At 35.2% G+C, this 13,833-nt stretch overlaps 1 protein-coding gene and 1 long non-coding RNA gene across 2 annotated transcripts; both read right to left on the bottom strand.

The window, feature by feature from the left end:
• Positions 1-4,380: 4,380 nt before the first annotated feature.
• On the bottom strand, positions 4,381-12,744 carry LOC139964102 (NLR family CARD domain-containing protein 4-like). Its single transcript, XM_071965453.1, has 3 exons — positions 12,586-12,744; positions 6,635-6,723; positions 4,381-5,939 (listed from the first exon to the last, which is right to left on the bottom strand). The coding sequence occupies exons 2-3, from the start codon at positions 6,699-6,701 to the stop codon at positions 4,381-4,383; spliced, it is 1,626 nt and encodes a 541-aa protein (XP_071821554.1). The 5' UTR covers positions 6,702-6,723; positions 12,586-12,744.
• On the bottom strand, positions 8,964-12,159 carry LOC139963590 (uncharacterized). Its single transcript, XR_011791605.1, has 3 exons — positions 11,375-12,159; positions 10,546-10,702; positions 8,964-10,272 (listed from the first exon to the last, which is right to left on the bottom strand). It is a non-coding gene; the product is annotated as an uncharacterized lncRNA (long non-coding RNA).
• Positions 12,745-13,833: the final 1,089 nt, after the last annotated feature.

Below are 13,833 nucleotides of genomic sequence, written 5' to 3'. Positions count from 1 at the left end.
TAACCCAGATTACAATAGGGGATATGTCTACCCCAGATTACAATAGGGAATATGTCTACCCCACATTTCAATAGAGGATATGCCTACCCCAGATTAAAACAATGGATATGTCTATCTCAGATGAAAATAATGAAGATATGTCTACGCTAGATTACAATAACGAATATGATGTTTACCCTATCTTTCAATATGGGGTATAATGTTTACCCTAGATTACAATAAGGGGTATGTCTACCCCAGATTACAATAGGGGATATGTTTACAACAGATTAAAACAATGGATGTCAATCCCAGATTAAAATAATGGATATAATGTTCACCCTAGATTACAATGGGGGATATGTCTACCCTAGATTACAATAGGGGATATGATGCATACCCTAGATACCAATAGGGGATTAGGGGATATAATGTTTACCATAGATTACAATAAGGGATATGTTTACCCCATCTTAAAACAATGGATATGTCAATTCCAGATTAAAAATATGGATATAATGTTCACCATATATTACAATAGGGGATATGTTTACCCTATATTAAAATAAGGTATTTGTATACCCTAGATTACAATATGGGAAATGATGTTTACCCTAGATGGCAATAAGGGATATGATGTTTACCCTAGATTACAATAGGGGATATGATGTTTACCCTAGATTACAATAAGTGATATGTTAACACCATATTAAAATTAGGGATATGATGTTTACACTAGCTTACAATAAGGGATTTTTCTACCCTAGATTACAATGTGATAGAAAGAATTTGTTGCTAAATGCTAAGAAGTCGAAGGAAATGTGCTTTGCTAACATCAATATAAAACATCAAGGTCTTCTGTCTGCAAGATCACAAGGTGTCACCATACATGAATCTGAGGTAGAACGAACATCAAGAACTGAATACCTAGGAGTATGCATTGATGATAATCTAACGTTCACGTCGCATATCTCGAAAATCTTGAAAAAAGTGTATTATTTTGTTTCAAGTCTTGCCTATATTGTGTCATTCTTTAATGAAGGTGCAAGGAAAAATGTGTTCAGCTCCTTTATTCTGCCACATTTACTTTATGCTGTTCCTGTATGGTATCACTTTATATCATCTTCTGACAAGCATAGACTGATGAGATTCCTTAAGTATACTTCACGTATATTGAATGTAAGCCAGCTATTACTGAAGGATCAAGTAAACACAGCTGCAAAGAATGAATTTGTAAGGATGACAAATAAAATTAGAGATGACAAAGATCACCCACTACATGGGCCACTTAATTGTCTGTTGGTGAAAGCTACCAGGAATCTTAGGAACCCTCATATCTTGCCAAAATATAGAATTCAACTTTATAAGAACTCTTTCATCTACCGTGCTGCAATTTACATTCAATTTGGTATTTTGGAACCTTTCATTTAATTTTACTCATTGTTTCACCTAGTTCTAGTAATGTATATAGTTTTAACGCTTTCTTGATGTGCAATCTTTTGAATATCTTATCTATCACGGTTTTCATATTCTTTAATTGTTTCACCTAGTTCTAATAATGTATATAGTTTTAACGCTTTCTTGATGTGCAATCTTTTGAACATCTTATCTATCACGGTTTTCATATTCTTTAATTGTTTCACCTAGTTCTAGTAATGTACATAGTTTTAACGCTTTCTTGTTGTGCAATCTTTTGAACATCTTATCTATCACGGTTTACATATTCTTTAATTGCTTCACCTAGTTCTAGTAATGTACATAGTTTTAACGCTTTCTTGATGTGCAATCTTTTGAACATCTTATCTATCATGGTTTTCATATTCTTTAATTGTTTCACCTAGTTCTAGTAATGTACATAGTTTTAACGCTTTCTTGTTGTGCAATCTTTTGAACATCTTATCTATCACGGTTTACATATTCTTTAATTGTTTCACCTAGTTCTAGTAATGTACATAGTTTTAACGCTTTCTTGATGTGCAATCTTTTGAATATCTTATCTATCATGGTTTTCATATTCTTTAATTGTTTCACCTAGTTCTAGTAATGTACATAGTTTTAACGCTTTCTTGATGTGCAATCTTTTGAATATCTTATCTATCACGGTTTTCATATTCTTTAATTGTTTCATCTAGTTCTAGTAATGTACATTGTTTTAACGCTTTCTTGATGTGCAATCATTTGAACATCTTATCTATCATGGTTTTCATATTCTTTAATTGTTTCACCTAGTTCTAGTAATGTACATTGTTTTAACGCTTTCTTGTTGTGCAATCTTTTGAATATCTTATCTATCACGGTTTTCATATTCTTTAATTGTTTCATCTAGTTCTAGTAATGTACATAGTTTTAACGCTTTCTTGTTGTGCAATCTTTTGAACATCTTATCTATCACGGTTTACATATTCTTTAATTGTTTCACCTAGTTCTAGTAATGTACATAGTTTTAACGCTTTCTTGATGTGCAATCTTTTGAATATCTTATCTATCATGGTTTTCATATTCTTTAATTGTTTCACCTAGTTCTAGTAATGTACATAGTTTTAACGCTTTCTTGATGTGCAATCTTTTGAATATCTTATCTATCACGGTTTTCATATTCTTTAATTGTTTCATCTAGTTCTAGTAATGTACATTGTTTTAACGCTTTCTTGATGTGCAATCATTTGAACATCTTATCTATCATGGTTTTCATATTCTTTAATTGTTTCACCTAGTTCTAGTAATGTACATTGTTTTAACGCTTTCTTGTTGTGCAATCTTTTGAATATCTTATCTATCACGGTTTTCATATTCTTTAATTGTTTCATCTAGTTCTAGTAATGTACATTGTTTTAACGCTTTCTTGTTGTGCAATCATTTGAACATCTTATCTATCACGGTTTTCATATTCTTTAATTGTTTCACCTAGTTCTAGTAATGTACATAGTTTTAACGCTTTCTTGTTGTGCAATCATTTGAACATCTTATCTATCACGGTTTTCATATTCTTTAATTGTTTCACCTAGTTCTAGTAATGTACATAGTTTTAACGCTTTCTTGTTGTGCAATCATTTGAACATCTTATCTATCACGGTTTTCATATTCTTTAATTGTTTCATCTAGTTCTAGTAATGTACATAGTTTTAACGCTTTCTTGTTGTGCAATCTTTTGAACATCTTATCTATCATGGTTTTCATATTTATTTATTTTTAAGTTTGACATGTGTGCTCCTTTTTATAAATATGCTATATTTATACTGGTTTCAATAAATGAAATGAAAAAAATGAATAAGGGATATTTTTACACGAAATTTCAAATATGTCAAGGGGTAATGTAATTTATAAATCAATGAATTAGTGTTAACATGTAGGCCTGTTTCAGAGGGGTGACTCGTCATCTCTGAAGACTTAACGGAGCATTCTAGTTTTTTAACATAGTTTTAAGGTGAATCTCTTGAAAAATTCAATAGCTATGGATATATTTCTGGCACCTAAATTTTGTTTTTTCTTTTTGACTAAAACATATCCATACGAAAAATTCTGCCTATAGTTACCCTTCAAGACAATATCTACTTATAAGTAATACATTAGCCTGTAGTACCGTCATGAAGTATCCAATGCGTTGATAGGTACCATCCTATGTCAAGAAAACATAAATTCCGAAATGTATTAAACTATATACACTATCAACCTTCCTGCAGCGTCAGCTACAACATATCCATATCAAAACTCTAATATATCGTGGAATCAATCTACACTGTTACTGACTTTGTTCTTTGTGATTGAGTTTTGTAACAAAATTTAAGTTTAAATCTTACTTTGCACCTCTACTACAGGTTTCACATAACTACCGGTGAAAGGTACGGTGTTGAATCTTAAGTTCCTTGCCACGTTTAGTTAGAGGGCCATGTCGAGAAGTCAATAAAGCAAATTGCTGTTCGGGCCTGTAGATTTGATCAGTAATCTCTCAGCTGTGTCATTTAATGAATTAACTCTCGTGGTGACCCTTTGGAGTTTACAGATTGGTTTTCTTTATATATTTTAGAGATCTGAATCACGTATTTACGAACCGACGGAACGCTGTCTGTCTAGATTATCTGAGATATTTATTTCAGTAGACTTAATTCTTGAACTATCTTTGCTTATAATTTCAATAAGTTTGAATGATATCTAATAACAAAACAGTCATCGATGAAAAGAGATTTATTTGAATAAAACAACACATTGATAATAAGTGACTTTCTCTTGGCGGGCTGAGTAGTTTAATGTAATATACATATATTTAGATTTGTCTGTCATAGAATATGACGTAAACATTTATGAAGTGGATATTTGTTTTAAATTATGTTGTTGTTGATATTTATTTTTTGTGTATTTAGTTAATCGATCATCATCAGGTTGTTTTGGTATAGTTGACAGAAACTAACGTACATACTTTTTCCATATGATAAACATACTTACATCAAATCTAGATGCAATCTCCAAGAGCTGGAAGGTGGATCTCTGAAGAAGCTTGCTGTCGTGGTTGTAGATGTCAACTTTCTTTGAACACAGATCCCTGACGGTGTCCTTGATTCCATCTACCTCGCCAGTTTGTTCCAGGATACAGAGGATGGCAAACTTATCACCGTCTCCCCTGCTCTTCAAGTATTCTATTATTCTCTTCCCAACTGCTGAGCTTATCCCACAGGTGAATCGATAGAGGTACTGAAGATTAAATGGATCCACTTTATCAAGAACATTTTCCAGCTCAGATGCACCTCTTGTAGCAGTTACAACTTCTACCAGTCTAAAAGACGCAAACCATTCACAGAATAGTTGATGGTAGAACCTTACGTCAGTCCTTGTCTGTATGTCTGTAGCAGAAGTATGTTCGTTTGTCACAGCAGACACTTCTTCCTCTACCAAGATACCAACTGCAATATAATGTTGACAAAACCCTTGACCTAGTCGTATACAGAGTCCATCCTTACGCCATGATAACTGTTTGTTTTCACCGCAGAGACCTTCAAATGCTACTTTACTAAGTTCCTTGTATTTGACAGCATACTCAATATTATACGCCTTTGCACTTTTATCCATTGATTTGTTACTAAGATGACTATGGAAGCATTGGATCATGTAACTAAAGAACTCGGTAACAGACTTAAATTTCTGAAAATGTGTCTTTTCGTGGGTCATGTGAGAAAACATGACAAAGATGAGAGGAACTTGACATAAGTCATCCAGAACCGGGTTTGCTTTCAAAGCACGCTTAACTTTAGCAACGCTTTCGTCATCTTCCCCAGTAACAGCCTTGCGAATGTACTGGTCACGTGCTTTTTCGTCAAAACCAACTAACCGCACTCGCTTTGTGTTTGCTTTGTCATAGTCCTTCGGAAGATATCTGGTTGTCAGGGTAACATCAATCTTCCCAAACAGATGGCTGGTAATGATACGTTCTACGTCACTTCCGGTAGCTCCGTCCCTATCAGGAAACTCATCATACCCGTCCAGGAGTACCTTAACAGAAGAACAGCTTTCAATGATATCTTTAATATCAGAAGATTTGATTCGAGGATCGTTAGGTGCTAAGAACAGCTTTACTGCGTGATAGATAGATATCTTGCTGCTCAGCTGCCTCAACCGGAGCAGAATTAGAATCTCTACGTCTTTAAAAGGTGAATCCTTGACTCCATTGCACCAATCATAGGCGAGCTGTAGGGCCACTGTTGACTTACCATACCCGGCTTCTGCTTCTATGATGCGCCGTTTGGTTTTCATTAGAGGGTCTGTGAAGATATCTTTGTACGAGTCCACACGTACCCATTGGCCTTCTTTCTCCTTCGTCGCTCCTTTAACAATATGGATCTCTGTACCGCCCTCAACAAATACCTTGTCTACACAATATAATCTGTCCTTGATGTACGGTATGGGCTGGATTGCGTCATATTGTAGTTTATACCTGCTCTTCAGAGAACTGATGAGAATGTCCTTTTTGTCTGAAAAGAGAACAAACTTTGATTTGTAAGCATTATGTTTTGGTCAATAAACTTGGGGCGTGTCAGTGCCTATGAACTGTAAACGATTACGATGGGCAAGCTGTTTGATGTCACTGTGAAGGACATATTATACCAGTTAAATTGGAGTAATATGCATATATATATATCGCCTTATATGCGTTCATATCTACATATAACAATTATAATCAGTTAGGTCAAATTAATAATCTAGATGTCGATTTCAACTGGTATAATTCACTTCGAATTCAGTAGATGCTGACTTTATTGGCTCTTTGTGAATTAAGTTATAATAACATAAATATTTCAATTACTTTGCTCTCGATCTGATACAGGTGGATTACCGTTTCATTCCCCTTCTTTGGAACAAACTTGAACATTTTACATCTGAACTCAGTCCTGCCTAGCAGTCCAAGAGAGGTGTGTTCGTTGCAGTTTAATACAGTGTATTATAATATCTCACAATGTTACAGAAGTCACTCAATCAGTTTGATATCACCAAACTATCTTTTTATTAAAATACAATAAAATAATAATAAACCAATCGTGTTGAACTCTCAATCATACGCTGTAAGAGTTATTACAATGCTGAGGCTTAAGTCGTTACCAATGTTTATTTTAGCATCAGCGTTCCTATGCTTAAGTTACTGATACCAAATTATGTTATTACTACAAACCTTGCAAAACAGCTTTCGCATCTGGTTGGCTTTGGACTTTTCTTTTCCTTTGAGTGATATTACCCATGATTATCTCTCAAAGCGATGATCTGTTGAATATAGATACAGTATGCATGGATAAAACTAACTTAACAAAATTATCATAAATCAATGTGTAATTCTATAAGTCAACAGAACCAGTCACTTTACCAACAGGTCTCTGGCTCGACAAAGATTACATCAAGGTGAATCTCTCCTTATCTCTTATTAACTGTGTATTGTTTACACAAAACATCGACCTTTGAAGTAATCTAATATTAACCCACCCTGAAAAAAAATCAACTTTCTGTTTTGTTATCAATATTCATGATATCCTTTAAGAATGTCACCTACAGCTCATCATTTTAGATTGCGGGCTTCACATTTATTGCGAGGCTCTCTTAATTGTAGATACAACGGTTATTCATTTGCATGTTAAAGAAGCTGTTCGAGCTAAGTTTTATCATTCTATCGATGCTAGTCGATAGTAACATCAAATTAAACTGTAGTCAAGGTTCATTGCAAAAAGTGAGGTAAAAATCTGTTTTCCTTTTGAAACATTTTCCAATTTGGTATTTAATGATTGTTCTGCAGCAATACAAAGCGCGCACGTGACGCAATATTAACTTTGAGGATCCAATCAAATTGATTAATTATTCACTCAGTAACCTTTATTTGATATCATTAAAGAGGGATGACCCGCTGTTATTAATACACATACTTGTGTAAAGTATATTATCCTACCACGGTAAATTGTAAGCCTAAGTTAAACTGCTGATTTTAGCGATACGACTTAATATCGGGCAGAAGAAAATAATTTTTACGGTTTCTTCATAAGCTATATTAGTTTGAAACTCACATGATTTATATTTTTCAAATAATTTCAGAAAAATAACAATTACGATTCATCGTTCTGGTCACCCTGATAAAGCAAAATATATCAGTCACGTGATTGCTAACATACAAATCAGTTAACTTCATTAACTTAATCTGTTTATACTATTGATTTAATATTCTTCCTAATTATCAGGAAGTTGTAGAGTTTAAGAATACTGTAATGTTTCACCGTGGTTTTACTTACAAAAACCACATTCCCACAAGGTAAGCCTATTTTAACTCATTCAATGTTCTCTTTACTTCCCACATATAGGCCTAACTTATACCATGTTCCATGAACTTCCCACTAGATGTATCTTAGTAAAACTGATCCAATTGTCCATATTCTTCCCACATGATTTACTCCATGTTCCATACGGGTAGAAAGTAAGACAAATGCATTTCTCTCATGCATATAATGCAAGCTGAAAATAAACCTATACCTTGAGGAATATATTAAATGATTTTCATCCCGATTCATTCATTTAAGTTGAACCTAATCCTAAAGGCCCAATAGGCCATCAGCTGAAGCTCAAAATGTGGCTGTAAAATCAGTTTCGTTCCAGCAACAACGGGTCTAGACTTTTAATGCATTTTTGGGTAGTTTAATGCATCACAAACATTATATCAAAAGTTCTCCAAAAAATTTCCTGCAGTATTTTTGTAAGAAACCCTTGAAATTGGGTATGTTATGTAGACATTACGTGCTACGATGCTATGTATTAGGAACACATGTGCTAACGTTAGATTTGGTACAGTGGTGCATACATACTACTCTTTTCTTATATGTTAAATTACGACTGATATATTTTTTTTGTAAAATAGTTGGGTCAGGGTTACAAGAATGGTGGAAGAGGATTCTGGTCTAAGGGTCAGTGAGGGTTGTTTTCAGGCATTACAAGTTGTACCCCCCCCCCCCAAAATGGTAAAAAATCACATTTTCAACTTTGAAATATGAAATACAATTTTTGCACATTGTAACTAAAGGGTTTTAATTATAAAAATGTACCACTTTTAATAAACTCAGATATAATGCTTTGTAATAGATCAAATATTTTTAGATTTTCCCCCTATGTTATGAATGCATTTCGTCTGTGCATGTATGCGTAAATATACACATATAATGAAAAGTTCCTCTCCATAATTGTTACACTCCCCATCCAAACTGTTTTACAAATGCGACCCCCTCCCCCTCTACTTTACATGTAGCTAAATCCCTAGTTACAATGAGATGTACCAATGCCCCAAGACCAGTGAGCTATTTCTTTTGTATAAATCAATATATAAGTTGGCACACTAAGACGTCATGGCATATCGTAGATGTGAAATAAAGTTATAGTCGGTATATATCCGTTACCTTAGTACTCTTTCTACGGTCTTCTGCAAAACTAGGTACTTTCTCCCTGTTACTGAATCGACATGTTTATAATTCGTATTCCTGCAAAAAGAGTTTCCAAGGGAGTTAACGTATAAAAGAAAAGATCGACAAGGTTTCGAATGGTATTTTGAATAATAATAGTTCTATATTCTACAAATAATATGAATAATAAAGGTGAATGGTACAAATAAGTGAATAACAAAGACAGTTAACTTAAGCCCCAGATAGAAAGAAATAATGTATCTATTAAGACTGGGTCGATACACTCAATGGTGTAGTAGAGCTGGGCCTTTGCAATGATTCAAGATACAGGTTCTTCATCAAAAGGCGCGACGCGGAATTAATAAGTGATTAAAAGTTCATCCAAGGACAGTTGTACTAGTCTTAACAGTATCCACTTCAATTCACTGCATGGAAGTCAGATATGGTATGGAAAAGGGAAAGTCTATTCCGTAGTAGAGGTGAAGATAATTAGATGAAATAAAAGTCACTAAAGACTTGAATATCCTTCAGTCAAAACTTGAACAGATGCACAGAACATATTAACAATATGAATAAAACAGGTAACGAAATGTTACGGCAAACAATAAAGAACCGTGATATTGGAACAGGGTCAGGGGCGATGGTTCCCCAACAACAGTATATAAACCTTTGACTGGTTTCAGGGCGCGGTATTTGCGTCATCGTCATCAGTAAATGTAGTTGTGAATATGCAAGAGGTAAAGCATGCCCATAACACCCTCCTCCCCCCTCCCCTCCCCTCTCAAAAAAAAGTGTGATTTGAAGAAAATGTGGATATTTATCAAAGGTGTCTGGTAGGTAGGGTAATCTACGTAAAACTACTAATAGCTAAAATGAATATATGAATAAGATCATGTTTTCTGGTTCCTTTAAACTCTGGGGAACAAAATAATGACAACATGACTTTGAAAAAGTTAACCCTCTTCACAAACTCCAAACTTGATTAAAATTTCAGACTAAGATATCAAGATTTAACACCATCACAGTTCATCCTCCAAATCATCTTCCCCTGCATCAACAATCTCAACATCTTCTTGGAAGTTGCTGCAATTTCTATATTTACATAGGTCTGTACACGGTAGTTGTGCATTCATTCAGGAACATCTTCCTTTAAGACATTTGCCGACTCTACAGCTACTGCTGACACACTGAAGCAAAACATCTGGGTCAGGTGGCTTCGTCATCCAAGTGATTATAAGGTCATCATTTTCAAGTTTCCATCCATGTCCCTCTGGTGAGAGTGCATCAATCCTTTGCTGCAATGCCCTACTGTGAATAGCAGCCTGGTTGGTGCAGCGCTTAACATGCTGGATCAGAGCATCTTTTGTTGGTGGTAAACTCTGCTCTGAGGAGGAGATGAACAGAACACCTTGTACCATGAAATTCGATATTTTTGAGTCTCACATTTTATGATGGGGTACCAATATAATTACAATTCAGCTAGAAATATGTTGCAAATTACTTTAATAATTTCAATGGAAAGATTAACCTGATATTGCATCTCAAAGCGTTTAGAGAATTTTTTAATTTTCCTTGGGGGAGGACCCCCATATTCCAAAAGTCCTAGATCCACCCCTGAACACTCAATGAACCACACATTGGAGAGAGAGTACTTTACCTTTCAAGATCTGTATGTCTTCCTTGTCAAGAATTGTATCTAGTTTCTTCAACATAGAGAGTGGTACCTCACTTCAATGGCAACACGGTCTTTTCCTCTAATATTCATAAAATCTGGGCTCATCTTTTTTCCGCTCTGCTGCTTGTCGAAGCAATACCTTAATAAAATGACATAAAAAAGCAAATTGTTTTGCATTTTCTGTTGATCAAAATGTAAGTTTGAACAAATAAGAACTAAGACAATTTTATTTATATACCATGTGATCTGCTCATCTTCTATGGACAAACAAAGACACATTCAAATTTTGCAAACCAGTGTCATGCAAAAAAGAATTAAAACAGGCTTTTTTTTGACAGTACAGTACATTATCTCTTAATGTTCTGGTTTAAATTATACAATGGTAGATTATATCTGTTACTAATAATAAAGGAGACAGATACTTGTTCATTTTGGTAAAGCTAGACAGGCTGACCATAAGACCTTGCAAACCTAACCTTATTGCATCTTTGTTACACTTATTTTTCTAACTAATATAATATCTCTATCATTCAAATAAAGGACCACAGTAAGAAAACTATGAAGCCTGTATTTAACACTTAGGCTAGTGCCCAGATGGAGAATTTGAAACAAATTTCCGTTCCTACCACCATATAACAAAACAAATCAGATGACCATGCCACTAATTATATTATGTTCAGGTCCAACACTGTGCCCTTTGACTTGGATTATATCCCTTAAGAGCTACTGATCTTGCATTATGCAACTTCTCTTAACACTTCAACTATGCCACAGAAGTGCAAGTAGAGTCGTGTAGTATGCTTAGGCTTACCTCCATCGAAAGTCTCTGCCTGCTGCAGCTTGTCCCGTTTGCAACGCCTAGCAGTAATGTATTGTTTCTTTTCCCACATATAATAAATTGAACAGGCAATACACCAGAGATTCTGCTTGGTTTCCTCGATCTTTTCCGTCAATTCTTCGTTTAAAATCATATGGGGTCTCCTCTGGAACTGTCCGTTTTCTTGCAGCAATGTGCTTGCTATCAATGAACCGCCTGTAACACTTATCGTGGAACCCCATCATACTATGCTGTTGAACACACGCTTGACCGTAGTAGGCCATGGAGTAATCAGTAGTACGGCGATATCACTGTCTCCGCCGCTGAGATTAAGCCAATCTTTAGCGCAGGAAGTAACTTTAGTCCATCGTTTATTCGTCAGTGCCTTGAATGCTTCAAATTTTACAGATTCAATGTGCACTGAGCACTGTAGATTTCCGTGTGTCGGAGACTGACTAGCGCCCGTGGGAGCCGCCATGTTTGTTGTTTTCTACAAAGATTGCACACAGAACTCATGGCTCATTGGACAATTCATATCACATGGTACAGATATCTCACTGGCGCACAACTTTTGAACGTAAAACGGCAAGTTTCTTAACATACGCAATAAAAAATATAGTTCGATCTTTCGAGCGGAATTGCAAAAAAACTGCAGGAAAGTACATGGAGAACTTTTGGATCATTAATCTTAATTAATTTATGTATTCAATGCTGTAGAGAAATTTTAGACCCGCAGTTGCTGGAACGAAACAAGCGAATTTCGACCTTCAGCTGATGGCCTACAAGGCCTGCTATGAAAGTATTACAATCCTTATTTCTGTTTCGACAGGACTCACTGTTAGTATATTTATGATCTGGTCTGACAGCAGTAAAGTGAAAGGATAGCACATGTTCTGATTGGAAGAGATATGTTGTAGCTACATGAAGGAACTTTCAAATTAACCAGGATTTACGTAATAAGAGTTTGACTAACATCAGCTTAAAATTATTCCCTTTAAATTAATGAAATATTTAAATCGACATTGAAATATGATCATACAGACATGGATTATAATTCTTATAACTTGAAATTGCCTTGAAGACGCCATGTTTATATAGTAAATCTGTTGTCATGAATTTAACATAGCCAGTGTTATTTATGACGTGTTTATTATATCAGTACATATATAGCTTCACACCATTGCAGTCTCCTGTGCGTTACTTACCAGTACGATCATCGCCTGTGGTTAATCATCCAGAGTAGTATGTAAGTTAGGAATCCTTAATCCTTAAATAACTGATGAAAATCACGAAGAAAGAACATACGGGAACAGGAATGAAGAACATCCAATTGACAAGATGGCGTCATGTTGGTCATGTGACGTTCTAACATACGATCCTGGGGGCTAAATAGATATCGGTAGGAATCAGTCTATAGTTCAACTGGTTTCAAAGTTCATGTTTTATAGTTTACACAATCAAATTTAGACTTTATTTGATAACACAATACATATCTGATATTTATGCCTTGCTGTGTTTATTCGGTCATAAACTCGACCTACAAAACTAACTATACCAATTTACAAGTTATTATAGCAGTGGTGCTCACATATTCACAAAATCACAAAATCCTGACAATCAGAGGACTTCAAGTAATTCTATCTCAATGAATATTGTGTCAAGATATCCTCTCCTTTAATAGCCCCAGTGACGCACCACTGAGGGCAAAGTTAATGACTTCACGTTTTACTTGATAAAAGTTGTTAGCATTGCACCATGCTAACATGATATTTCGCAATGTCAACAGATAGCTCATGCTAACAAACGTTAGCATTGCGCAATGCTAACAGGATATTGCGCAATGCTAGCATGTTAGCATGGGGTCTGCCCGATATTTATAAGGTCCGCTATTCATAAGGGTCATTGTTTGTAAGGTTCGTTATTCATAACGTGCATTTTTTCGATAAATAGGTTCGCTATTCTTAATGGAAATAAAGGTTCGTTATTCATAATTAAAAGGGATCATAATTCACAAGGTCGGGTATTCATGATGGAAACAAAGGTTCGATATTCATAATGGGCAAAACGGTTCGATATCCATAATGGACAAAAAGGTTCGTTATTCATAATGGGACAAGGGTTCGATATTCATAATAGAACAAAGGGTTCGTAATCCATAATAGACAAAAAGGTTCATTATTCATGGAAACTGAGAATATCTTCTTTTTTGAAGAACTTTATATGCTTCAGTTAGGCGACAATATGGTGTTTAAGGTATTGGAGCCTGAACTTTTGTGATAGGTCCAGAGGCGGATGAAGCAATTTATAGAGTAGGGGGACGGAACTGGGTTATTTAAACCGGCTGCTATCTGAGATGGGAGTCTGGAGATCCAGTCCCGGAAGCGTATTTTTTTTTCCCAGGACGAACGTGGGCATCGGCCAATCAAATCCCTGGATTCCAAACATGTGACGCT

The sequence above is a fragment of the Apostichopus japonicus genome, chromosome 22 (genome assembly GCF_037975245.1).
Source record: "Apostichopus japonicus isolate 1M-3 chromosome 22, ASM3797524v1, whole genome shotgun sequence".
NCBI lineage: Eukaryota > Metazoa > Echinodermata > Holothuroidea > Aspidochirotida > Stichopodidae > Apostichopus > Apostichopus japonicus.
Note: the sequence above shows the minus strand (reverse complement) of the source record. Positions and strands in the feature narration are given on the sequence as shown.